The following is a 26,822-nucleotide window of genomic DNA, read 5'->3' as shown; positions in this document are numbered from 1 at the left end:
CACCTTGAAGTTGCGTAGAAAAGCTGTTCGCCGAACGGAGTTCGTCACATGTTACACTCTTTAGCCTACATGAGATGTAATTTGTGGAACTTGGTATTCTGAGTAGGTTTATTGAACACCTGGATGTTGCAAAGAGGCCAGATGGAAGCCATCCGAAGGTCGATGTTGTAACAGAATTAATGTTTAATGCGCAAAATCTTGTGGCAAATAGACCTATGTATAGATATGCAGGACAACACTGTTATGTTATTTCGTAACACTCAGTTGTCCTTGTAATGAAATATCCTACGCAATTCTTAAGCTACTGGACGTATTAGATAATCTTGGTATTTTGCCTAGTAACGCCATGTAGACTTGTAGGTACACGTCATCGTTGGAACAGTGCGTGCTCAGGTGAAGTTCTGGTAAATGTCTAAGACGCAGCTTGTCCCTTCTTTGTGTGCAGAACATCACACACCTTACGCGTGAATGTTCTAGCGGCCGACTTAACGTTTGAATAACTGTTTGGGATAGCACAGACTTTTCCGTGATCATCTTCTGCACACTAATGTCTTGCTTGAAGTCGTCCAGGGTTCGTGAGTTGTTTATGCTCGTAAGATCGAGTTCCTCAGAATAGCTTTTCATCTGTTCGAGTAGAAGTTTCGGCAAATAATTGAAATGTGACATTTTTTTTTAGGTAGAGTTTAAACGCTTCCAGTAGATTTACGCCCAGTATGCCAGAGAATTTATTAATACCGGAAGTGCCTGAAAATATAATTTTTCCATAACATCCGCAGAAAATTAATATTTGTATGTCTTTAAATTATTTATAATTGGTCATATTCGAAACCTTTAGAAGCCAATGCTTGTCTGGATAATATTTAAGAATTCAGTCCTTACCGCAAAGAAAACACACCTCTTCACCGTTGCAGATATCAACCGGTTAACGTTAGAAAGTTAATGATCATTAAAGAAGGTGATACATTTTGTTAACACTGGATTGTAAATCGTTAATATTTGCGTCTGCTAAAACATTTTTCACGTAAGCGTGAACTAGAAAGTGTTCAGTGAGATTCTTTACAAATGAGAGCACATCAAATCGTGTATAAGAGCAAAGGCGAGGTTCGAATCGGCCATATATTGTGGCATGTAGGCTTAACTATTATCAGCAGTGGACTGGCACGTTCCTATGGCCGGCGAGGTAAGACGGAGTTTACAGTAACCAACATTCCAATTGTTCTTTGTCAGCTCGGCTCGGCTGTTGAAGGATGGATGCTGACTTGTACCACGGGAGACAGTTGCAGACGTGTGTGTTACGTTTTATTTTCTGTAATAAAGCACGGAAAGATTTGTTGTGAGGTTAGGTCATTGAGCAGTTCGAAAATTGACGAGTCTGATGTAGACATTTTTTTTTTTTAAATTTTAAATTGCTTTTCGTAAGTGAAGTAGACTCAAGGATAAAGTGAAATCCAACAGAAATATGGCAAACCTTACATTGTACCCATTGTCTACAATTCAGAGTATTAATGTGTTTTTTTATGATTTTAATTATAACAACAGTACAGTTTCTGTACCGTAAATTAAGGCAGAATATTAATAAATAAATATATATGCCTCTTGTTAATGGGGTCGTATGTTAAACAAACTTGTATCAAATAATGACATACGTTTTTTCGGAACTCTTTTATCTACAGCTCTTTCGGCCAAACTTTTAATACTAAGTACGTAGCGCAAGATGGTGGCTCCACCCAGAATCCAGCATGGAGTACACGCTTGCTTTGTGCTTTCAGACAACAGGACTAGACAGGTTTCATAAAACAGGCAACCGGCATCTGTCTGCCCTCCTAACTGTCGAAAGGTCTTGCGATCGAACCCCGAGGGCAGAGCACTAATGATAACATTATTAGCTGAAGAAATGTTTTCAGGGTGAGTAGTATTAGGGTCAACAACCCGTCCGTGTCGGTGAAACAGCTCCCCACCTCGTCGGTGCATTCCACTATACTTCATTGACGACAGTCACGAGGTAACGAGTGACCACTAATTTGCATATTAAAATTTTTCAGAAACCGTGGAAATAATTAGCAACATATGAAATGTAGCGAGGTTGGCATTACAGCTGGTAATTAATTTATTCGTGTATATTTTAGTAGTGGGACGTGACATACATTTTTGGTTTTAATGCGCCAGATTGTTTGAAGGGTCGCGGATGGGGTTAAAACGTTGGTATATAGAGTTCTAGAACGAATCTAAGAACATTTTGAGATTTTTCTAAGATGTCTGTATGAACACGACATTTAATTATGCGCTAAAATATTTTCATTAAAGTTTTACGGATAAGACGCATTCAGATTCCCGATGTATCAAGAACCCATGTGGAAACTGTGCAGTCCTCTACTGATTGGCCATTTCAAATCTTGTCCTTTGTTCGGCAGGAAAGAGTAACTTTGTTTTGCATGCACCTGTTTGTTGTCACGTGTGTATTTCCGCATAGAGACAGATAAGTGACTAAGTATACGGGTCCTGTTGACTCAGATGCGATACGAATTCGCTGGATTTTCAGAGACAGATAAGTCTACTTTGACTCGAGGCTTTGTGTACATAAATACACCAGTAAACGGTGTTTAATGACGCCACAACGGGTGATGGAGGCAGGATTCAACGTATTTTAGACGGGGTTCAAATAGGTTTACTCTGTGGCCTCCGTGTCGCCACGGAAGAAGCCCCTTATTTTGGGCGCCTGAGTTTGGTACGGAGAAGTAGAGAAAATGCTGTAATGCTCTTGCCAGAATTTTGAGTTTTGGCCACAGATTAGTCGTGGTTTCTGTTATTTTGAACACACTTCATACCGAATTATTTCGCCTAAAAAAATATACTTGATTGTTTGAGAAGCCTGTTGAGAAATGTAAGGCGAACGGAACCAGGCTGAGTTTCAATAAGATTTTTTCGTACATTTATCAGGTGAATTCGTCTGCCGGACGACTTATAGAAATTCTGGATTAGTTCCAGTAGTTAAAATGTAGGCCAACTTATTTTTAATTTCTGACATGCAATTTAGGTATTTAAAGCTCATTGGTAATTATATGTACCACCTGTTTTGTTACTAGCACTGCGTTTCGGTTGCATGTGTTCAAGCATGATTCTCACAAGAAACAGCGATCATTTCCCTAAACGGCGTTAACCAGTTGATCTTCGTAATGGTGAAGTTCTGTGTTTTCTTCGCGGTACGGACCGAATTCTTAAGTTTCATTTGAAAGAGCTTCGGCTCCAAAGGTTAATTAGCGTTTTAGTCGTATTATTTCCTTAAACAAGGTTAACCAGTTGATCTTTGTAATGGTGAAGTGTAGTGTTTTCTTCGCGGTACGGACTGAATTCTTAAGTTTCAGTTGAAAGAGCTTCGGCTCCAAAGGTTAATTAGCGTTTTAGTCGTATTATTTCCTTAAACAAGGTTAACCAGTCAATCTCTGTAATGGTGAAGTTCTGTGTTTTCTTTGCGGTACGGACTGAATTCTTAAGTTTCATTTGAAAGAGCTTCGGCTCCAAAGGTTAATTAGCGTTTTAGTCGTATTATTTCCTTAAACAACGTTAACCGGTTGATCTTTGTAATGGTGAAGTGTAGTGTTTTCTTTGCGGTACGGACTGAATTATTAAATAATATTTACGCGAGCTTGGGCTTCAAATGGGTATTCAGGGAAGCTAAAAGTGATACTAAACAGGATGTCTGCTGTCACAAGTGGGGAAATGTTAGCTATGGCTGAAGAGCTCGTATGTACCAAGTGAGTTCTTCGTAACTCTCCGTACCTTATTGGCCTTGGCGGTCATGCCTTGCCGACCTTGAATCTCGTGTTGCGAAGCTAATCGCTCTAAGTGTAACAGTGCCCAAGAGCAAATGCAATATTTCCCTTGTATTTCGTTAAATATCCAACATGCCCGAAACTGTTTTAAATTGTCTTTTCTACCACCGGACGCCGCTGCTGAGTCATCGGCTCTCCGTTTTCGGGAGGTCCCGGGTTCAAATCTCGTCGTGGAGAATCGGTTTTCTTGATGTTTTTTTCGTGGTTTCACTCAGCCGTTCCAAGCTAATATCGGGATAATACCTTAAATATACTCACTTCCTTCCATATGCTTTCCAGTTCATTAAGGCGTCTTTTGAAAATCGATAAAACTTGCTTGATCTTTGATGCTGTAATCAATTCTGATTGTTTGGCACAAATGTTTCTTTTGGAGCGTAAAAAATGTTCGGCGCCGGTAGGAACCAGAGTCAAAGTAGATGATCGAATTCGGTGTTGAAGTTGTTACATCTTTTGAGTAAGAGTGACACAAGGCAACGCTAATCAGCGAACCAACCTGGTGACGTCATCTCCCGTCACGTGTTCACGATGTGATCGTCTTTTAGTTTGTCCCGCGAATTCGATGGTTCTAGAATTGCAATTGTTTTACCAGCCCTGTGAGAAAAACAAAAACAATGATGTCCTGATTATGCGTGCGTGTGGAATCTGTTTTGCTAGGTGACTTGAATCAGTGTTATCTGGAATTAGTTGACTAGGGAGCAGAGGCCTCTAGAGGGAAAATTAAAATCTCGTCTACCGTGCAATAAACCACTTTTTTATGTAAGACCACAATCGAAGGTTAGGAATTACCGTGAAATAGGTAAGTACCATGTTAAAATGGAGCACTGGGTCTCGCGTGTCTTGTACTTACCGCCCCACCTGGGGATCCGGGCTTTTGTGTCTGTCTGGTTTTTTATTACAACCCAGAAGACATCCATCTTCGAACTCGTGTGAACCCCAAATCATACGTACTTGTCGAATGCTATTGAAATTTGGTACGAGGGCGAATTGGCTTCTGGTTAATACATGACGCTGAAATCGGTTTTCTTAGAACTGATTTATCTTATAAGCATTTTGTAGGTACATGACAAATCTTCTTGTGCCTCTGTGGTCTGCCTGGACCGACATTGCTGGCTACGTCGATGCAAGGATGATCAAGGTGTCCGCGAATGGGTGGTTATGCATGAGTGGCATAGTTGTGGCAGCAACAGGTACCGTTATCGTCTTGAAATACAGGTCAATACGGGGGGAGGGGGTTCATAAATGTAAGTCACTTTCATTTCGTACAAGAATCGAGGTCGCAGTAGATGGAATTTGCTCCTAAAATTTGCAACTTTCTTGATTGTGTGAGCGACTATTAGCTTCTCAGGATGGGCTGTCTTCCTGGGTGGTTGTTGTTTCATTTGGAGAGCCGTCTTGAAGAGTGTCTTTGCTGTAAGGTTGAGGACGTTTCTGAAATACAATACCTTTGGACCCCAAGCGGGATGAAGTGACAGGAGACTGGAGAAAACCGCGTAGTGAGGAGCTCCATAATTTGTGTACTTCACCAAATGTCATTAGGGTTATCGTACGAGATGGGCGGAGCATGTAGCACTCATGGGTAGATGAGAAATACGTACAAAATATTGGTTGAAAATGTTCCGACATCTGTCCAAGTGTCACTGATAATAACGAATTTAAGTAGCCTTTAATAGTTTCACTTTGATACCGGAAGGAGACGTAAGAAATTAGAGGCTGGAACGGCGAAGGTGGTGATGATGATGAAGACTTTCACACCCAACTATATCGATGATAGCAAAATGTTATACCTTCGGGTCCATAAGGTGGGAACATTTTGCCAGTCGTCAGCACATCCGTTGCAACACGCAACTCGTATTCCGCTGACATTGCATTATGACGTCATGACCGTGCTAATGACTCAGTGCTTAATTAAAAATAACCATACGTTCATATCGAGTATGTTCATCGTTGTGAGATTATGTGCCACAGTAATAATATCCCCTCTGTGTGATCTGGGTCATACAGTTTCGGACCCTCAACCCTTGAGGCCGGAACCTCATCTAAATAAGTATTATTGAAAGATTCGGTCCGTACCGCAAAGAAAACAACACTTCACCATTACAAAGATCGACTGGTTAACCTTGTTTAAGGAAATAATACGACTAAAACGGTAATTAACCTTTGGAGCCGAAGCCCTTTCAAATGAAACTTAAGAATTCAGTCCGTACCGCGAAGAAAACACTACACTTCACCATTACGAAGATCAACTGGTTAACCTTGTTTAAGGAAATAATACGACTAAAACGCTAATTAACCTTTGGAGCCGAAGCTCTTTCAAATGAAACTTAAGAATTCAGTCCGTACCGCGAAGAAAACACTACACTTCACCATTGCAAAGATCAAGTGGTTAACCTTGTTTAAGGAAATAATACGACTAAAACGCTAATTAACCTTTGGAGCCGAAGCTCTTTCAAATGAAACTTAAGAATTCAGTCCGTACCGCGAAGAAAACACTACACTTCACCATTGCAAAGATCAAGTGGTTAACCTTGTTTAAGGAAATAATACGACTAAAACGCTAATTAACCTTTGGAGCCGAAGCTCTTTCAAATGAAACTTAAGAATTCAGTCCGTACCGCGAAGAAAACACTACACTTCACCATTGCAAAGATAAACTGGTTAACCGTGTTTAAGGAAATAATACGACTAAAACGCTAATTAACCTTTGGAGCCGAAGCTCTTTCAACTGAAACTTAAGAATTCAGTCCGTACCGCGAAGAAAACACTACACTTCACCATTGCAAAGATAAACTGGTTAACCGTGTTTAAGGAAATAATACGACTAAAACGCTAATTAACCTTTGGAGCCGAAGCTCTTTCAAATGAAACTTAAGAATTCAGTCCGTACCGCGAAGAAAACACAGAACTTCACCATTGCAAAAGATCGACTGGTTAACCTGAGAGTCTCAGGAAACAAATGAATATGTAATACAGTAAAAGGCGTCTTCATTTCTGTCACATGATGGTCTTTTGTTGTTGTAGTTTCTAGGGAGTACAGAAGTGGACCAGCCAAAAGGCATTGAGGTGGTTAAAGAGGGAATTCGTAAACTGAAATTCAACCAGCAGTTGCGGAAAGCAGAGGGCAGCAAGACGCCAAAAGTAGAGCTCACCATCAGTATAGATGGAGTCGCTATACAAGAACCAAAGACGAAGGTACTGTTTCGACTTAGTTCTGAGGTCTGTAAGACTAAACTTTTCTGGTAAAGTTACGGTTACCTAATCACCACATCTCCACACGTTTTTTAACTCGAGTATGAGATGAATTTGCATTTACTCTTTTGTTGCTGATGTCTAAAGTCTCACTGCTGTGAGAATTCCCGTAATTCTACAGAATTTGAGTAGGGAAAATCAGTCCCATTTGTATACCCCTGTACATCCAGACAGTGGAAAATTTATTGAACCCCCTAGAATATAATCTGTCATGTAAGAACATTTGAAAAGTGGGATTTGAGGTTTTCGTGGTTGCGAATCTGAATATGGATGTCTTGTGGGGTTGTTGCTCCGTGTACTCTGGTAGAAGTTTGCCGACGTTTCAGAGGTGTTGATGGAGGCAGCAAGGACCTCTGAAACGTTGGTAAACTTCTAACAGACTACACAGCGCAGGTGCCCAGAAGGCAGCCAACATTTGAAAACGATGCACTGCACAAAGTATGCCTCGTTGAGAGTGTGCGTAGGTTTTGTCGAGTTCAGAGCCGTGATTTGTGGAAATGTTCCTCAAGAATGACGTACGCTGGGTTGGTTTCTTCCGCAGCGCATCATGCACCAGTATCCACTGCATCGCATATCATACTGTGCTGATGACAAGGGAGAGAAGAAATTCTTCAGCTTCATCGCTAAGGAGCCTGATTCCGAGAGACACGTGTGCTTTGTGTTCGTTAGCGACAAGCTAGTAAGTTGTCATGAAACTAGTTTGAAGACGATACTAGTAAAGAGATATTCCTCATAATGGCATCTGCTAAGCTATTGCATTGAGCAGTAGATTGCCAGGAACCTTTACATATATAATGTTGGATTTTTATCTTTATTTCCTTATTTTTTAGGTAAATAGAAGCTTATGGTATTGCTGTAATTATGTATTCATGCTAATCCCTGGTATTGTTTGAAGCAGTGGACAGATTTAGATTAAACTTGCTATATCATGTCATCATAGAGGCCATCTTATCTTTGCGATTAATAGTTTCTTGCTTGTATAATACTAACATGGCATCCACCCAAATTTATAATGTGGTAGCAACAGTAGTGCCACTGTTTCTGCAGTGTGCGCAAGTAGTACTGTCTGCGCAGTGAACACGGAGGTAAAACTCCACGCATTTTAACTTCAGTACCCATTGGGTAGGTGGCTAGGCAGATGAAGAATGTCTTGACATTATGGTAAAAAGTGCAAGCCCTGCTCTCGTCAGGAATCAGACCCTCGTCGTCCAGCCCAAACTCGGTGACTTTGCCGTCTAATCTGAATTGTGTAGAAGAAATTTGTAACTCGGGTCGCCTGTTATTTGTGACTGTGATTTTAAATGTGATGAATATAGGCAGAAGAGATTACGCTGACAATTGGACAAGCGTTTGACTTGGCTTATCGACGATTCTTAGAGACGTCTGGCAAGGATTTGGAAGTACAGCGCCGACTCATGTTGCTGCAGCAGAAAGTGAAACGTCTGGAATCGGAGAACTCGTTACTGCGACAGAGACTGAGCGACGTTGCTCAGATCAAGGGGCAGGTCAGTAAATACACTTCCTGATGTGGAGAAATTATTGTAATCAGTTCTTGCATTTTTGCAAGAGATGGGTTATTTCAAATAGTTGTAAGATATTTAGATTTTTTTCAACTTATGTTAAAAAGATACCCACACTGAAAAATGGCTGGTACAGGTGTTGAAATCTCCACTGGGTAGAACAAACGGTGGTAAAATTCAGGCAGTAAAAATTACATTTCTTAAAATAAATGTAAGTGTAGATGACCGAGTTCGACAGAATGGACAATATCAGATGATGATACTAATGGAATACAGTTGTAATGGATGACGGCTGGGAAGTTATAATCTGATTGAACGTAATCTGCAAAGAAGAAATCTCTTTTTTCTTTCTTCTTAAACACTTGGTGTTGCTATGCGCCATTTTTCCGAAACTCAACTGGACGGCCTGGATAAATTGCGACACCAAATCCTGGTGACGGGGACAGGGTTGGTCCCTGAAATGGCGATTCTTAACCGACTGACATGGCTGGTAGCCTGGTAATATTTTATTAACGGTGATGGTGATTATTTACAGAGTGATATTGAAGAATATATGTCACAGAATGGAATCACAGATCTTCTGAGTGTTGGCAGCAGTTCCAGCAGCAGTGGTACCACTACATCACCTTCCAGCAATGAATTTAACTACAGTTCTGACAACATACACAGTGGACAGAACAAGGTAAACTGCACTGCATCCCATACCAACATTTTCGGGAGATTTCAAGTATCATTAATTCCCAATGAGAGAAAAATCCTGACGGCTGTATCTTGTTCAATATTTACTTAGAATTCAAATAGTGCTGTAATATTTGTATCTTTTATGCATTAATATATTCTTTCTTCATACCTTCAACATCCAGTTTGTAAATAAGAGAACGTAACGTAACCTTGCTAAGAAATGTAACAATTTCCTCGCCATTAGTTTCTGTGCGAATAAAAATATTTACAAATTATGCCGAGATGCTGAAGAATAATTAACACAGATGGACTTCGGGTTTGTCTGAAAGAGCTGCAGGCCCAGTTGGGGCATATTTTCTGTTACAGTAATTTATAGTTAATTTAATATAAAATTTAAATTTGTATTATCTTCGTCCTTATTACCTGCGCCTTATAAATAAATACTCAGATAATCTTTGGTTAATGGCTAAGTGACTTTGCAACGTGGTGGCTAAATAATCTGATTTATGCTCCGTAGGAGAATGGGAACCTCCTAAACTTGAGCACTGGGTCCAGTAACGGAATTAGCAGTCCCCCCATCGCTGCAAGCCTCGCACAGCCACCACCTGTTCCTCCCAGAGCCTTTGAGGCCAGTAGTGGCAGCAAGTCATTTGGAGATAACAGTTTTATAAGCGACATGTTGTCGTCAGCCCAGCCATCCGTTGGAACGAAACTGGAAGGTTTGCTACTGGATGAACTGGAGGAAGACTTCAATCCTCGGGCATATGAAAGAATGAGCAGCAACATTAATGACAGTGGCAGTCTTTCATTGTCTAATGGCTCCATTTCTTCTCCACCTTTATGTAAGTTTATAAAGGATGCAGTCGTCATGGCTTCCACTGAAGACTGCAGGTTTTTTGTTATTTGTAATTTTCTGTAATAAATATCAGTTGTGGACTTCTGGTTTGTGGCGCTATATAGTCTCGTGGGTGATTTCCAACATTCATTGTTTCACAGGAATATGTTTTACCGATCTTAAATTTTGAAGGTTTGGCCTTGATGATGGAGACGGTATGTCAGAAATCAGAGAATTGTAGTTGACATCTTCACCATGAGATTCTCATATCTCAGAAGAGAACACAATTTCCATTCTTATATTCTCAATAACATGATTTTATTATGGTGTTGATCATAAATTTATAGAACCAGAATGCTGTTATGGGATGCACGTTTGCAAAAAGTACGGACTTCATCTAGTAAGTTGCCTTGTGTGTGTGTGTGTGTGTGGATAACTGAGAGTTGGAATATTGGCCTGATGGCGACAATTTATTTGACAGTGGCTCCACCTCCAAAAGTTCCCAGAGATTCGTCCAGACGCACGCACACGCATAATAATGGTACAACCCCACAGAATGCAGATCCATTCAAGGAGGATCTCTTCGGTTCCACCCCATTTAACCCTGCTTCGGCATCGACGCTGTCAGCACCCCCTATTCCTAACAGGTAGGATACGTTATGTGTTTTATTCAGTCCAGAATCTGTATCTGAGATGTGCCATTTTGTATGTGTAAAAGAGTTGATTTTTAACCTGAGAAAAGAAAATGGATTGCGAGTATTTTAGAAGATTGGAACAATCGTGGGAAGATAGTACTAAAATGTATTTTAGAAAATAGGATGTGATGATTGGTTGGACTTTTATCTCTACTACCTGGAAGAATTGAAGAACTCGGTAGAAACTTTACCAGAATTGTTGGTCTGTTGCCAAGAAGTGACTCGGCTACACGTCATAAGTGATTTTAGACAAAACAGCTCATTTATGTCTTTTCCTCTGTCGCAGGTCTGCGCTGAAGCAGCAGGTGCCTTCAGCAGTAGGCGTTCTCTCCGATCCGTTTGGGATGGGAGACTTTGGAAACCAAGAGAGTGGAGAACCGTCGCAGCAAGAACTGGAGAACGCCATTGGACTTCTAGACAAGAGACTTCTGGAGATGAAGGTAAGATGGTCTCAAATATAAATGATATATTTTTACATGCAGAATGTACAGTTTGTTAGGAAAAATTTAAAGTTATAATGGAGCTGAAAATATCAGATTTGTAATAAACTGTTATAGTTCTGTTTAAATAAATTTGTGACCTGAAGTATGGTTAAGCTTGTCTAGGATGTAAGAGTTTCGAGGTTTTGCCTGAGGTGTCTTTGAAATACTTTATTTTATAGCCTTCTCATAGATCAAACTGCTTACAGGATGGTTTCAGTCGAGGACTTTCGTTCGGTAATGAAGACTTCTCACTAGAAAGCTTGGATCCACTTCGTAATTAGGAAGTAATACTTTAGAGTGCCTCTCTGCCAGGTAAGCGTGATGAACAGATGCTGTGAAAAGTTCTGGTAAGGCTTCTCATATATTTTCAGAGTTATTTTAAGCTACTGATTGTTAATCTGCATTATTTCCTTCTGATCTAAGTAATGGTGATTGAAAAGGTCACCATTATTCAACATGGCATTGAAATGAGTTTAATTTTTTTAACATGGTGTTTGGAATTAACCTTTTTATAAACTTTCTTCTAGATGTTGTGTGTGGGCATGTCAGTGTTCTACTCAGTCACTCTGTTGACTTTAGTTGTCTACACTGCTGCATTATCATCTTTGACAGCCAGAATTTTCTGTTCAGTGGACATGGATGAACTGAGAGCCAAGATACTGCAATTAATATTTCTTATGTATGCACATAGTAAGAAATATTAATTATATTTCTGTAATTATTCATTATGATTGTGTGCAGTGTGAGAGTTGAATTAATTTAAACAAAATGGCTGAAGACTTGGTGCTGTGTCTGCATAGATGGTGAATTAGAGAGCTCGACGGTACGTCATCTTTGTCCATAAGAAGAAAACTCGAGATGTTAAAACGTGATGAGTCCAGTCTTCCACTGAGGTAGTTTCGGCTCGTATTGATTGAGAATTTCAGTATTTCACTGTACATAGTTTATTGTGGCAGATGAAAACTGAGATGTATAATAATTTTAAGAAGTAGAAGAAACTGTAATGATTGTTCAAAGTAAACGAATTTGTGATATAATTTATTGCCAATTAAAAAAAGTTTGTAATTTAGTCGTGCAGCTTGTAAATTACCACGTGTGTCAGTACTGCAGGAAACTTGTCTTACAGTCCATTAGGTGCCAGGAAAAGAATAATTGTTACGAATAATGCCACTTTTGGCAGGAAGGTCTTGTTCCGCCTCTGACCGTATGTACAGCCTATTGTATTTTTTTTCACCAATATATTGATACGTAGAAAGTCATCCTTTTTTTGGAAAAGGGGGGGTTTCCAAATGAAGTGCTATGTGTATTAATACTATTGTATAATATTTAAAAAAAATTGAAAAATAAGTGAATATTTTTATTGTTACTTGGATACAAAACATTTTCAGACTTTTCTGCACGTATGATCAGATGCACAAGAAACGTTTCCTTCTGCAAGTACCATAATTCATAACAAGTATTCTTTTCTCTGCACCTTATGACTTGAGATGCGAAACAAGTTTCTTGAAGCGTTGACACGCGTGTTTATATATATATATATATATATATATAAGCTTCAATACTAAATTACAAACCATTCTTAATTAGTAATAAATGATAGAGCTTATTCCTTTTAATTGTCAAAACATGGATTAAAATGCTAGCTTTATTATGCATTTTGAATTCAATGGTTAAATCGAAGAAAAAGCAATATTACACTTTATATAGTTACGATGCTGTTAGATTGAATAATAAATATATTTTTCATATAAAGGCTTAACATATTCTTAAGCACCGAGGATATAATTTTACCTCCTGTAATTCTTGTTATAGTTGATAGATTTTCTGTCTTGATACATAAATTGATATGCTGTATATATTGACTCTATAAGATGATGTTTTGTTATTGTAATGAAAATACTTTCCCTTTTGTTTATGATACATTGACATTGTGTTTTCAATTTCCAACCTCTCCTTAACCAGAACCTCCCAGCGTGACCCATGTTTTTTCATGTCATATCGACACTGAAAATATTCCAGTAGTTTGGAAGTTGGCTGCAAGGTCCGTTCTGAGGTACTGCCTAGTAAATTTCAAGGGCAAGCAGGTAGGTAAAACCAGAAATAAAGGAATTACATTAATTCTGGGAAATCAAGTTAATGCTTTGAACTGGCTGAAGTACTACTTGGAAAATATATGCAGGTAAGTACTTTTCGTTCGACTACTGAAGGTTTTGAATGAAAATGTTGACAATATTGAGTTCGGGTTACAAGTTTCAACCTCTGTCGCAAGGCATTTAAATTCTGTACTGCAGAGCTACCAGCCAGATTTGTTGTCATGAATTAATGGTTTAGCAGTAGCCATGTTCTTTCTGATTTTATTCAACCATATCTCGAGGTTACAAAATACATTTTGTTCATATTAAAGCACTTCTATCCCAGAAGACGAGTGAAATTGTGTTAGTCTGTCCTATCTAATAGGCAACTTCCCAAATACAAATCACTCATTTGAATTAACCTGTCTTGATTATAATCACATAATTGTACAATATATGTACAATGGGTGTACTGCCAAATTAACGGGGGCTCACCAGCAAGCTGTATCTTGTATTTTAATTTTGAGTAATATAAAGTGGGGTCCGCAGTGGCTGCGCGGTCTGAGGCATGGGCCTTGTGCCGGTTGGACCTTTGGTTCGAATCCCACTCATGCCATGGATGTTTGTTGTGCTGTCCTGTGTACAGGTAGAGGCCTTGCGACGGGCCGATCCCTCGTCCAAGGAGTCCTACCGAATGTCCATAGATCAAGCCAACAGAAAGTTGGGACCAGTAAAAGGGCACCGGAAAATGTATAAACATTGTTAAACCGGAAATATAAGAGTAATATAAAATAAAATGAAACTACATAATTGCATATACAAACAATTTATTTGTGTACAGTTGTGCTGATCAGTAGCAGCTAATGCGTCTTATATAAAGGAACAAGAAAGACGTGAGCGGAATGCTCTCTTTTGCTTTAATGCTTCTAATTTGTTATAGACAAACTGTTATGTGTATTAAATGTTTGTTGGCTAATTATGACGGAAGTTCTGGATCGTGGAGTCTTTCAAGTTCACATATCTCAACTGTATCCCCCTATCTCTACATCTGGTTGGACAAATCTCCTTATGTTTAATATTAGAGTCTCGGCTAAATTTTTGGGTAGAATGTAATGTCAGTTCACAATTAAAGTGATGTAAATATCTTGGAAAGTTTATTTTAAATATCGACCAGTGAATATATATGTGTGTGTGTTTCAGACGCAGGCTACGATCACTATTTACACTGATATATTATGCATGTTCTCTTTATAAGCATCAACTTGTTTTCTGGGTAATGACCATCAATGGCAGCGTGAATATATCCTATTTCTTTTCATTCAGTACCAGCAGACGAGTGGTTTCCAACAGAAGTATTGTAGTTTCTCCGTCACTTTGCATAATTATTCACTGAGGTTTGAAGTTTCCCAGCTTGTTGCACATGCGACCATTGTTCCTAGCAATCTCGACTCTGGCGCAATCTGTAAGCAGTATGATATTTCACATTATTTTACTAGGTGGTGTTATGTTACATTTTCAATGGCTATTTATACAGATGGAGTTGGCTAACCAGAAGTATAATTCCATTTGAAGCTGTAGAATGGTTTCCTAACCCATGGCTAAGAAATATATTTTGTGTGGCCCACTTCTAAAATTGTGTCCACTGTTTGACAAAAAATAATTACTAAAAACAGTTCGTATTTGGACAGCGAAAAAACAGATATTAATTAAATTCCACTTTGGCGAACATAACCGTTCTGCATTATGGACATGTGGTTCATATTATCACATCCTGTTTCCTTAGGGTTCAATTTAATAATGTCATACTATTTTAGGGTTTGATTCTTGGCTGGTTGGTAAAGTCCTTCACTCTGAACACTTGCTCTGGAGCCCATCTTCCCCCTTTTATGAGGGCAAGCTCATAAACTCATCAGTCACCTCCATCTACTGAAAAGGTGAAGAATGTATGGAGATTTACTTGTACTCCCCTACATGCATTCATGGCTTTGTGCATAAGGCACACGGACAAATGTCTGTCGGTACATGAAGAGACCCGTTTCCATGAGATTTTCTTACCAAAATTTGTTACACTTTTTTTATCTAGGCAACCAATCCAAGTGGCGCACACAGGAAAAAAATTAAAAATATATATTTACTGCACTCCATAGAATCGGCAAGCTTCCTGATGACCTTGTAGTAGGGTATCGGTCTTCCGTCAAGCGTGACGCAGAAACACACCTCACCGCGACACTGTCTGGGGGCATAGGCACCTTCAGGTGTGCATGCAGGGGGTTTCTTAGGATGCAATTTTACTGCTTCCATGCATGGCATATTTGGTTGGTTTGATCCCTTGGATGCCTCCTCCACCAGTGGAGTTTCAGCTGAATCATAAAATATAGATTTATGCAGATTTATAATGCAAAGTATGAGGTTATCTACAAATTTAAAATGTGAGGTGTCTAAACCTGGGATATTCAGATTTTCAGTCTAATGCTCTTTCATCTTAGCTATTTTGGCAATGTATTGAAATTTATAAGTAATACATGAATAACCTGGTTTTTCTCTATAATAATTTTTATGATTTCTAAGTTTTAGGTATTTACAAATAGAGTTGTTTACATCAAAATTGACAATGTAATGCTCTTTTCTTAAATGGAATCTTTTCTGAACTCAAGATCGAAAGCAAAGAAAAATGCACATCACATGAAGAAAAAAAAAAATAGGGCCTGTCCGGGAATTGAACCCGGGACCTCTCGCACCCGAAGCGAGAATCATACCCCTAGACCAACAGGCCAGTGAAAAGAAGGATTAGAAATTTACAGTTATAAACGCCGATTGATATGTTCATTGTACTATTAATGTAGTTTGTTATTGTAATTTTAAGAACATTATAATTTTTTGTGTAACAATCTACGTATATGCTCACCAGACGGAGGAACACACGTTCCAGTTCTTTCACTGCATACTAGATCTGCACCACATTCATATTCTGCTGGTATCTCGACTTGATGGCACGGCTGACCGCGATCTAGAAAATTATTTAAATGATTTTTAAGATACGTTGCATCTGACGGGGATGAAATCGGGTGCCGAAAATTTAATTATATTAAGCAACTGGAGAAAGCGTTAGGAAGTGTAGCAACCCTCTTCTCAGCCCTCTACTTCCGGGAGCACCATGAACGGTTTATCTTTGACCTGAACACACCCCGGAATTGACGACATTCACGAATTCAACTATGCTGTTGACATGGGTCTTTGTATATGTGTTTTTTTTTCTGTTTTAACGAAAGCTGGGGATTTTGAAACCCTTCCTTCGTGTTACTTCAGGTATTTCCGGAAGTATCTTGTCTTTTCTCCGCCTTCACCGTGTATAAGTAGAACCATAGCGCTTATAGTAATATTTCAGTACAGTGTACTCACCTAAGAATTTTATACATGATGGGCAACATCCACAGTCACTGACATTTGGTTTGAAGTGTCCATTAATACAGTCGTCAGGTTGCTTAATGGCACACTGCAATTCAGTGCAGTAGCCATCTTGAGTGAGGCATGGTAACGCAGGGTAACAATAGGCTACTGCGAAAGTTGTCAATGTGAATAGATAAGCCCACTGCATTCTGCAACATGCAGGAAAGTTAATTAAAATATTGTATGGCCAAATTCTGCAAAGGAACTGCACACGAAGACAATTCTCGTCAGAAGATGTGTTGCTTTTGTAATTAATAAGTCACATTGTAATGTGTAAACTTCGCAAGCCATGGGGAAGCCAGTGCAATTCAGCAGTGCAGTAGTTAGGATACGGGTTCGATTCCCGGCAGGGTCATAAGTATTTCTCTGCGTCGCCACGTTGAGACCGACTTTGGAACAGTCCGTACCTCCTGTGATGTGGGAACAGGGCATATTTCCCCGAAAGTTAGAAGACCAGGGAATGAAACTGAACACTCACAAGGTGAAGAATACGTGGAGCTATACCGCCACACTCTTATGCGTCTGTATGGAGTGTTACTTAATCAAGCACCATGAACTTTACCTTACCGCAACACAGTAAGCTCTCCAGTAAAGTCTCCAACATTTGAATTGGACAAGAGGAGTTTTGATTATCTTCCTAAATCGTCTAAGTACAGACGTTTAATGCGAGAACATAGAAATATTATCTAAATTAAGCTGCCTTTACTTCCTGCACAGGAAAAAATTGTTCCCTGTTAAAATAATTGGACAGACCGTTTTTAAAAGATAGTAGAAATGTCTCGTTCTTCTTAAATTAAAATATGAAGGAAAACTTGTCCGGATTTGCACACCCCTGCAGTGTGATATCCTCATTCTCACTGTCCTGCAGTGAGCTCTTACCTGGATGAGTGAAGTCCTTGAATCACAATTCTGCGTGCAATCATTTGTCGTTAGTGCGATAAGTATAGCTAAAAGGCGCAAGCTGACGTTTAAATACAATTGTGTTTATGTGACGTCACCTACGTACGATTGCTGGGGCAGTAGAGTTCAACTGAACACAGGCAGCTTCCTCGTCTACTTGAAGACCAGTTCTACAGCCTTCTTCTCAAATAGCATTTATAACAGTAACACTGTAACGAACCCCGCTGTCCCTGATCCTTCCTCCTGGTCTTTTTAAAATCGTTCTCTCTGTCTTTTCAGCAACAACAATCCAAAAATAGTTGGCAGTCCTGCTTTAACTCCTACTTTGCCTAAATCTCACTCCTTAAGTAATACTTCCTTTGTGATAGAAAAAAGCTGAATTTGTGTTTTTGATTTTCTGTGAACAAAAATGGCCGACAACGATCGGTGTTCTATTACCGCCAGGGTCACGGTTCTTCTCTGTTCTTTTTAATTTAGAACGGCTCTGGGGTCCACCCGAAATCTTATCCTATCCAGCTCATAAAACAGAGAATCTAAGAGCAAAATTAAAAAAAAACATCGCTCATTTTCGCAAGTTGGAAATGCAGACTTAAATGGCTCGAGGAACTGTAATATAACCACAAAACATCAGAACTTATATAAACATGTTTTGAATTTTGAAAATTTAAAGAAATTATCATAATAAATGTTTAAATGATACTCCGCAATATCTAAACATTCAGATATACAGCATAACATCATATATCTTCAGTTTTTACTAGCATATAGGAAGAGAATTGTGACATATTCATTCCCACAAAAGTTACGGGCACACACACTCTCACACGTTGTTCTAATTCACTGTTGACTGAAGGCATGTTTGTGGGGGGGGGGGGGGAAATGCAATAATTTTACATCACATACAAATTAGTGCATCGAATGACAACTGTTTTAAAATAATACTATGCAAATTTTGATAATTATCAGCTAGTTCAAAGTCAGTAAGCTTAACTACGGTATGTAGTATTCCGTGACCTATATAGAGGTCAAATAGACTGTGAACTCTTGATGCTATTTGGTTACTTTTTGACATCCTACGGGTTTCTTTTATTGAAGACATCGTTTTGTGTACACTTGTCATACGTCACTGATTAGCCAAACAATTTGTTTCCAAGATATAGGCTAGGGGTGTACATGACAGCTAGAATCAGAATCGATTCAAGATTACAGTTTCTCTCTGCATTTATCGTTCTGTGTTTGTTTGTGCCCAGGTTTGCCATTCGTATTATAATTGTCTCGAGTGTTACAGGAATTGTATGGAAACAGTTCTTACTGCAATTTCATTCACGTTGATTTTTAAATTACTCATGTTACGACCTGTATTGTGACTATTGGCGACACTGTTTTCTTAATATCAATGGAAAGCATCAAGTGGGCACATATTATCGCGACGTAGTTTTCAGGGGCAAATTTCCTGTCATTGTGCTTTAGTGGAAAGGTTGAAGGCTGACTGTATTTTTCCATATATGCAAACAAATACGTTAAGATCAAGAGAGAATACTTACATTGATGTGTCACACTTAACCAAGGAAGAAAATGAACAGTCGTTGCAGTTTTGTTATTTGTTTTATCGGTGTTTTTGTGTTTGAAAGCATATTAGCTTCAGGTAAAAGATTTGTTTAAACTGCATTATTGTAATTTAATTTAATTTAATTACATATGCAACGTAATGTACTAATTAGTAAAATTTAATTTTGTATTGTAACTGATTTGAAAAGACGACTTCTGTGATTTTAACTAAGTTTTATTTCAGAAACGATATGTACCGTGCATACAGTGGGTCGTGCGTGCCCAGATCCTAATGAAACTTGTTACCAACAGAAAGCAAGTAATGATACTGGTGTGTGCAAATGTAAACCTGGATACAGGAAACAGAGCCCCGCGGAACCATGCTTACAGACCAGGCCAGTCACTCCAGACCCACATTCAGATGACAAGCCTACAACACCAAAGACAGAACATTCATCTAACGTATCAGGTAATGAATTCGGGTGTAATCTGTTGCAAGTACTGTTTTCTATTCCACTTACATTATTGTATGTATTAGCTAGCAAGAATTACAGATAAAGGACTTGCCCAATTTGAGGTTTCATCTGAAAGTTTCATGTTTTAATGGAAGCTTTTGTTCATGAGATTTCAGGTTCTCACAGCAATAAGTATGGAGATGGCTTCTTAGATGGTTTTGGAGGTTCTTACTGCCTCCATCATCAGAGCAATGATGTAGGCAGTATGCTACTCCAAAATGTTGGTCATTGTCTACCAGACTGCATGGCACAACATGCCAGAATACATCTGTATTCATTGCTTTTTGTTTACTATAAAATGAAGTAAAATTGGTGATTGAGATATTGGTCTAGTAGCTAATATAGTTGATTTATAACTCAAAAATTGGTGAAGAAGTATTAAAGTTTTCATCAGGGTGGGAAAAATAGATCTGTATGTGAAATAATACATCTTTGTACAGCTTTGTGTAGTCTTCTGATCATGTGCGTGCTGTTGTATGCATGTCAGCCAATATCAGCCGGCCTGAAGTGCATTGCATTTCAGACCAGGTATTAGCTCCATCTTACAGACCGTATGTAGTAGGTTTTATATTTTTACCTGATGGTGGAAGCAGAGTCAGCTATTGAGATGTGTATTTTAACTAGGAAGCAGTACAATGGGAAATGTCCAAAATATTTGTCACTTAAATAACTTCCTTTCATCACCAAAGTTTGTTATTACTACTATTTATTTTGTTTCTGTATACAATTCTTGTTGTATGTTGCGAACAGTTACTTAATGTTTGCCAGGTTCTGCCATTGCTGCCGGCATTCTGATTCCACTGGTGCTGATTGTGGTGGTGGTAGGATTGCTGTACTCTGCACGCCGGTTCCACTGGCTACACTGGTTTCGCCAGCTGAGACAACGGCGTTATGACGAGGTTCGGATTGGACAGGAAGACGATGATGACCCACCGATTGCATGAACGTGAGATTTTGGTAGGGGTCAGGAATATAATAAGACTGGAAGCCAAGTCATGGGTGTCTGAGTAAGTGTGTTTCTTTACGAATGTGTCATAATGCTAGATCATCGAGGCCAGGTTACGTGTACAGTTTAATTGTGGCACAAAATGATTTTGCGATTTAGTGATTTTTTAGAATATTTGTACGAAGCTTTTGCACTGAATATGTCCATGAAAATGTTGTCTTCGTGCTCATAACATTACTTTGGATTTTTTTTTAAACTTTTTCTCATTTCTACCCCAAGAGTTGGGATTTTGTCTGTTCTGAACCCAGGTTTAGTTTCAGGAAGTGGTTGAGAATTCTGGCACAAAAATTTAATTCATCTCTCGTTATTTCTATCTTTGTCATACTCTAAAAAGCAGTAACATATATATTTCTTATTATATAAGAATGGGTGCTTCATTTAGTGGGCAGAATAAATAAATCAAATGGCACAAATTAAAAGGTGGGTGCTTAACCTTCGTCAGCCGTGCATCACAATTTCCACGCAGTCCAGTCTTTTAACTGTGAAGTTTAGGTTTGGCCAGCAGCCCCATTCTTCTTCTTCTTCTATGGCTCTCTGGTCCGTATTCGGTCCATGGCCTCCTCAATTCTCCTCTTCCATTCGGTCCTCTGTCAGGTCCGTCTGTCGGAGGCTTTGATCGAGGTTTTGAAACATCTTACCTTTTACGGTGCAAGGTTGTTAGCCTTGTGACCAACCCCCAACCTGGAGGACCAGGGTACCTCTCCCCCTCGACCAATCTGGCTAGAGAGGCCCTACCAGTAGCTCTTGGGGTCACTGAGGTACTCAAGCCCCACCACCACGACAAGGTGCAGATACCATTAAGTGGGGAGCAGCCCCATTACCATATGATAAAGGTTTATTGTGATTTATTTATTTATTTTTATCAGGTACTTGTAAAAATTTATTATGTTGAATGCTGTGCCTGGCCATCCTTTGAACTAGCAATTTGAGGTTATGTCAGTTATTAGAAATCATTTGTTCTTACTGATGTACCAAGGACTTGGTTGAAATATCTGTTTGTATTTGCTAGTATTAAGGCCTTTAGAGTAACTGGGAGCCTTTTTTAAGGTTAGGGCTTGCCAGAACTCATTGTATGTTTGCCTTGCTGTGAGATAAACAATAATTCCTCTCAGCCAGCTCTCTAATGCAGACAACGTGATAAACACTGAACAGACAATAAATCATCGACTTCTTCGAATATCTGTTAATCAAAATGCATTATGGGAAAATCTGTAAATTTAGTCTGAACAGTAGCTTGTGTTTTTGTCGTACCTTCAGGTCCCAATTAACAGTATTATCTTCTTGTGATTCTGATGTAACTATTTTGAAGTGATTAGCACTTCTGATTCATATTTGTGAGGTCCTGAGTTGAAATCCCAGCTGAGAGACAGCTATCCTGTCTGAGGGTTTTGTGGTTTACTTCAGTCCCTCTGTTATTATTTTTATAGTTGATATAGGGTGAAGAGGCTTTCACTATACCCAGAGACAGTGTGGAAAAATGAATGTGATGGATCTTGATCTTGATTTCTTCTGTCTTGTTCTTTTCCTTGTCTTCACTTGTGTGGCGTTTTAAGTTGGAGATCCGTTGTTCGGATAAAATTATTCAAAATAAATTAAGATGTTATGATTCGAATTGTATCCACACAGAACTAATATTAAAGATTGTCGCTCGTGTGCAATTTCCGTGACGCTTAGCCTCTCTCTGTAATGTAATAACAAGTCTTTTGCTGATTGGTCATTCTGTGCTCCCGTCTTAGTCCCATCTGCTCTAGGTGCAGCAAGTTCTTGATGTGTTTGTTGTCCTCACAGCTGTTGGCTTTCATCCTGTGATGCAGTATTAACGGACGGCTCTTTTTCTGTGTGCTCCATGTTGTTGTGGGAATGACTGGCAGATTCTTTGTCAGTCCATTTTCATTCCTCCTTTACTATTGGTGCATTTTATTGGCTAAACAAGGTCTGTTATTCTTTTGACCTGCAGGATACCACCATTTCAGTTACTCAGGTGATTTGAAGGCTGGTTGAAAGGAATTTCATTTAACTTAACAATTATTGAATATAGTCTTTCATAGATAATATATATATAATATATGTAGTGAAAATGGTATGAAGTTGAAGCTGTGACTGATGGCTTGTGTCATTTCACATACTGGGTGAGAAGAAGCGTTTTAGCTGCGTTACAGTTGCCTCATGTACAAGGACTTCTGTTTTCTGGATTGGCAGTCGGGCATTGCTGGTACAAAGGCTCTTGTATTGACTACTGCATTTGACCAAATATGATGCACATGTATTTTCTCCAGATACCTCGAAAAGATTTAACATTCTTTATATTTACGTGCATTCGGTTCTGTTCTGTATTGTTTAGTTACCTTACACAATTAATGAATGATTTTAAATATAGTTTATTGTATTTGGGCAGATGTAGTATTTGGCGTAAAATAAGAATCTGTTTAACCCTTTGAGTGCTACATGCTTACGTACAAGGGCATCCATTTCTCTTCTACCTTTGCTACACTCAGATCTACAGTCATAAGAAAATACAAAAGTAAGATGACATGCTTTCAAAATACTCACCACAGGCATTAGAAAAGATTTAAGATCATAGCACATAGAGGGTTAAATAGAGAAATTAGAATGGTATAATTACTATATAAGTATAGAAACATACAGCCCGAGCTTAAAAGAACATTGCCACATGATAACAGCAATGCTGTTGTGATAATATTGTGACCTGAAATCGCAGAAGTGCGCACACAACTCTTATGGAGGATGTGTTAATGTAGTTTCCAGGAGTTTATTATTACCTATTATGTATGTCAAATGTACCTCTGTATTTGAAATCTCCAGCCAGTATTTAGACTTTTTTCATTGGATGCAAAGTTTGCGACCATTTTGCTGCATGCTGTGAGTGGCTTAGCTTCTCATTTATGGAACACTGAGGTAAATTGGTTTCTCAGATGTTGGTATGTTGGTGAGTCTGAAGATTGTTGCCTTCTGGGTTGTTGCGCTGTGTAGTCTGGTAGAATGATGGAGGCAGCAAGGACCTCTGAAACATCCGTAAACTTCTACTAGACTACACAGCGTAACAACCCAGAAGACAACAATCTTCACATCTTTTACAATTCATTATTTATTATACTGCCATTCAGTGCTAGAAAGTCTGAGCCATGAAATAAACTACAAGTAAATAAATAAATAAAATGGGAACCAATTTACGTGATTTTTTAGGAGGGATGTTCAGTGACATTCATACTAAAAGCTGCTTTAAATGCCTGTAACATGGGTAGAATGTTAAGTTGATACTGGCAAGGACTGATCGTTACAACAGCACACTGTTGCTTGGTATTTTCCAGTCTTTGTGAATTATAATAGTATTTTATTACTCGCCTAGTCAAGATTTTTCCTAGTTAGTCTTTACACATGCTTGTGTAATCATCATGATGTGAGGGTTGTGTAAGTGCACTGCTTTCTTGATCGTGTTTTTGAATCCCAATAGTTGTGTCTGACTTTTTGACTTAGAATTGGGTGTGGCCTGGTTTTGTACATTTTTCATGATCTTTTTTATGTACCACACTCTTATTGCACCATCTAAATGTAGAGTGTTTGTTGAAAGTGAATTGATTTCTTGTCAAAAATATCTGTAATCCTACATATTTCTTTTACAAAGTTATTTTGTTAGTGTCTTTGTTTCTTAGCAAAAAGGCTTTTTTAACTGTGTAAATTTCATGTAATATGTGTTTGTTATTACTCTATTATAAATTGTTGTCATTCCTATTGTTTTATGTGTTATGAAGTAATTTGTTTTGTAAATAAGAATGTGCTGGCTCAACCATAAAAAGGACATGTATTTTTATGTAGCTATTAGCAGTTCTGGTTCAGTGGTTGGAAGTAGTGGAACTACTTTCCTAGTGAATTATTGATTTGGTTGTGCTAAAATTTAGAAATGAATTTTTATGCTGGACTCAAATAAATTTGTTAAACGTTGGTAGTCATCTGAAGTTGCGTGTGTCAGTATAAGAATGTATATATCACTTTTGTTGATGATGTTATATTTTGGTGTTCAGTCATGATTAATAACGTTTCTCTTCTTTCACTGTAAACTATAAGAGGTTTTTGAATCCACAAAGACAAATTATATTCAGTTATACCAAAGTATATCAGTCAAATGTCAAATGCAATGGACATGTTCCGTTCTCTGGATTGTACTTCAGTCTTCAGTCAGTATGAAACAAACAACTTCTTCTGTGTTGTGTGATGATTTGTGTTTTCACCATCATTGAATTTCATAAAATATAGTGAAATGAATATAGGTTTATAAATAAATCAGGAACTGAAAATTGGGGATCATTTTTCAACATCACCAGTGACCTGATGGCCTTTTTATTACATTTATTTTGAAGAACAGTTGGCTTTACTCAGCTCATTCCTTTACTACATGAATATATGTCTAACCTCTGCGTGAGATAATCGTCACATGTGGTTGAGGTATTCAACATTTGCGCCCTTGTTTTATGCAATTTGTTTGTTTTTTGTTTACATTTTTTGTGTTACTGAACAGGTGAGGGTACAGGAAGTTGTAACAGAAGTCTCTGTATAGGAAATATTATTAATGATAGCAAATTTTAAAAACTTATGTGTTTATCAGTGCCAGGTTATTTATTTTTACATTTGATAGCTTTTAAATTTTCCCACATTGTATGACCGTATTACGTGATGTATACTTCCAATTTATAGTTGATTTGTTGGATATTTTATGTTGAGTTATGCTGAGCAGTAATCAGACCACATGGAAAAGAAATGGCATATTAAGAATTACACAATGCGTGTTGTACTGCATACATAATATACTGTGATATGAAACTATACATACTGTTTGTTGCACATGGAATTAATTTGTCATTCACCGAAGATATTAGTGACCATTTTATTAGTCAGGTCTGGAACAGTATGTACCTCACCCATGAAATAAATGTGTCGCTGAAAAATGAACTAACATTTTTGAATGAGAATCAGTTGTAGTGTGGAATTCAAACAAATTGGCAGATGGCTGCAGGTACAGGTCTCATGCAGAATTCAGGGAGTTAACAGTGTCACAGAACTAAGTGATTTAGACTTGAAGTGGAATGGAAAAGTATTACAGTAAAGAAAAACCATCCTGAAGAAACTTTGTAATAATTACTATTCTATCTAATGTGTGTTACCCTTCATACCCTGTGCATTGATTGCTTGCTTGCATTATCTTGTTTTTACATGGCCAGTTGTCAGTTTAATTACAGTACTGTGGTTAATTTGAACAGTTTGTCCATGCTGTGAGCAGCCTTTTTGGTAGTGCAAGCAGAATTTCTGTTTGTGAACTCTCAGCCACAGACATACAGTTGATCTTGTGCACTGAACATTATCAGCTTCAAGCAGCATGAAAGAAGATTTGTTTATTATAATTTTTGATTGTGATATTTGGTTTGGAATGAATGTTGGAATTTTTTTTCATATTTTGGATAGTTTCAGCCACAAGTCATTGAATACCTCACCATTAATGCCCTTGTAAATCTGTTGTAGAAATGTAACAGACAGGAAGAGAAAATTATATTTTCACCGTGAAGGTAAGAATAAAAAATCTTGTCAAATATTAAAAAGTTATTTTATAATAAATTCTCATGTCTTTATATGTTGAAGATGTAGATTGGATGAAGCAACTCTAACATTACTGTGTGTTATATATTCCCACCCATTTGACCCTCAAGAAATCCAACACTGAATTATGTTTGTTGTAGTCAGTTGGGCTCTGAAGACATCTTGTAAATGAAGTCCTGCAAGTAACTGTTGTATAAGTAATCAAAATTTCCTCTTGACAATATTGTTTTGTAATGTGAAATTTTATTATACTGTCGTGAGCAATAGCAAACAAGTGAAAAGTTATAATGCAGTTTGGAGTAAACATATTTTCCATATTCATGTCACAACATCCATACAAAATTACATGAATTTTTGACCTTCCATTCTGCAGTTAATAATTGTTTGGGCTAATATGAGATGTAAAGAGTTTGAGTTAGGTGAGTAATGTATAGTTTG

The 26,822-nt window shown here is 38.2% G+C and overlaps 3 protein-coding genes and 1 non-coding gene across 10 annotated transcripts in view; 2 read left to right on the top strand and 2 right to left on the bottom strand.

The window, feature by feature from the left end:
- Nucleotides 1–13,209, top strand: part of LOC110836557 (PTB domain-containing adapter protein ced-6) — a 38,522-nt gene extending 25,313 nt beyond the window's left edge. For all 6 annotated transcript variants that reach the window (XM_022077860.2, XM_022077859.2, XM_022077862.2 and 3 more), the window contains exons 4-12: nt 6,849–7,019; nt 7,618–7,755; nt 8,393–8,581; nt 9,132–9,278; nt 9,795–10,119; nt 10,594–10,759; nt 11,094–11,247; nt 11,496–11,601; nt 11,817–13,209. In XM_022077860.2, coding sequence (XP_021933552.1) covers nt 6,849–7,019; nt 7,618–7,755; nt 8,393–8,581; nt 9,132–9,278; nt 9,795–10,119; nt 10,594–10,759; nt 11,094–11,247; nt 11,496–11,570 — 1,365 coding nt within the window. In that variant the 3' untranslated portion in view covers nt 11,571–11,601; nt 11,817–13,209. The remainder of the gene's footprint in view (nt 1–6,848; nt 7,020–7,617; nt 7,756–8,392; nt 8,582–9,131; nt 9,279–9,794; nt 10,120–10,593; nt 10,760–11,093; nt 11,248–11,495; nt 11,602–11,816) is intronic.
- A 962-nt stretch (nt 13,210–14,171) lies between these two features.
- On the bottom strand, nt 14,172–18,042 carry LOC110836558 (uncharacterized). 2 transcript variants are annotated; one of them, XM_022077866.2, is made up of 5 exons: nt 17,688–18,042; nt 16,761–16,957; nt 16,267–16,368; nt 15,497–15,721; nt 14,172–14,821 (listed from the first exon to the last, which is right to left on the bottom strand). In XM_022077866.2, the coding sequence occupies exons 1-5, from the start codon at nt 17,729–17,731 to the stop codon at nt 14,748–14,750; spliced, it is 642 nt and encodes a 213-aa protein (XP_021933558.1). In that variant the 5' UTR covers nt 17,732–18,042; the 3' UTR covers nt 14,172–14,747. The 2 variants fall into 2 exon arrangements, with proteins under 2 accessions (XP_021933558.1, XP_021933560.1); XM_022077868.2 differs by having other exon boundaries at nt 17,815–18,042.
- On the bottom strand, nt 16,063–16,134 carry TRNAP-CGG (transfer RNA proline (anticodon CGG)). The gene has a single exon. It is a non-coding gene; the product is annotated as a tRNA-Pro (tRNA).
- Nucleotides 18,043–18,933: 891 nt separating the features above from the next.
- Nucleotides 18,934–26,416, top strand: LOC110836559 (uncharacterized). Its single transcript, XM_022077869.2, has 3 exons — nt 18,934–19,353; nt 19,501–19,725; nt 20,540–26,416. Exons 1-3 carry the CDS (start codon nt 19,284–19,286, stop codon nt 20,713–20,715), a joined length of 471 nt encoding a protein of 156 aa, XP_021933561.1. The 5' UTR covers nt 18,934–19,283; the 3' UTR covers nt 20,716–26,416.
- Nucleotides 26,417–26,822: the final 406 nt, after the last annotated feature.

Source organism: Zootermopsis nevadensis, unplaced genomic scaffold (assembly GCF_977971745.1).
Source record: "Zootermopsis nevadensis isolate Lab colony 2312 unplaced genomic scaffold, Znev_1.0 Znev_ptg000002l, whole genome shotgun sequence".
NCBI classification, from domain to species: domain Eukaryota; kingdom Metazoa; phylum Arthropoda; class Insecta; order Blattodea; family Termopsidae; genus Zootermopsis; species Zootermopsis nevadensis.
The sequence above is the reverse complement of the archived record's forward strand: the minus strand, read 5'-3'. Positions and strand labels throughout refer to the sequence as shown.

What these genes read in the sequence shown, in the direction of transcription:
- LOC110836558 (XM_022077866.2), bottom strand. Translation starts at nt 17,731, where the DNA reads ATGATTGCACGCAGAATTGTGATTCAAGGACTTCACTCATCCAG. An exon ending in CAAGGACTTCACTCATCCAG is followed by an intron (nt 16,958 to 17,687) that starts GTAAGAGCTCAC and finishes TGCATGTTGCAG; the next exon opens with AATGCAGTGGGCTTATCTAT. An exon ending in AACGTGTGTTCCTCCGTCTG is followed by an intron (nt 15,722 to 16,266) that starts GTGAGCATATAC and finishes TTTATGATTCAG; the next exon opens with CTGAAACTCCACTGGTGGAG.
- LOC110836559 (XM_022077869.2), top strand. Translation starts at nt 19,284, where the DNA reads ATGAACAGTCGTTGCAGTTTTGTTATTTGTTTTATCGGTGTTTTTGTG. An exon ending in TGAAAGCATATTAGCTTCAG is followed by an intron (nt 19,354 to 19,500) that starts GTAAAAGATTTG and finishes GTTTTATTTCAG; the next exon opens with AAACGATATGTACCGTGCAT. An exon ending in ACATTCATCTAACGTATCAG is followed by an intron (nt 19,726 to 20,539) that starts GTAATGAATTCG and finishes AATGTTTGCCAG; the next exon opens with GTTCTGCCATTGCTGCCGGC.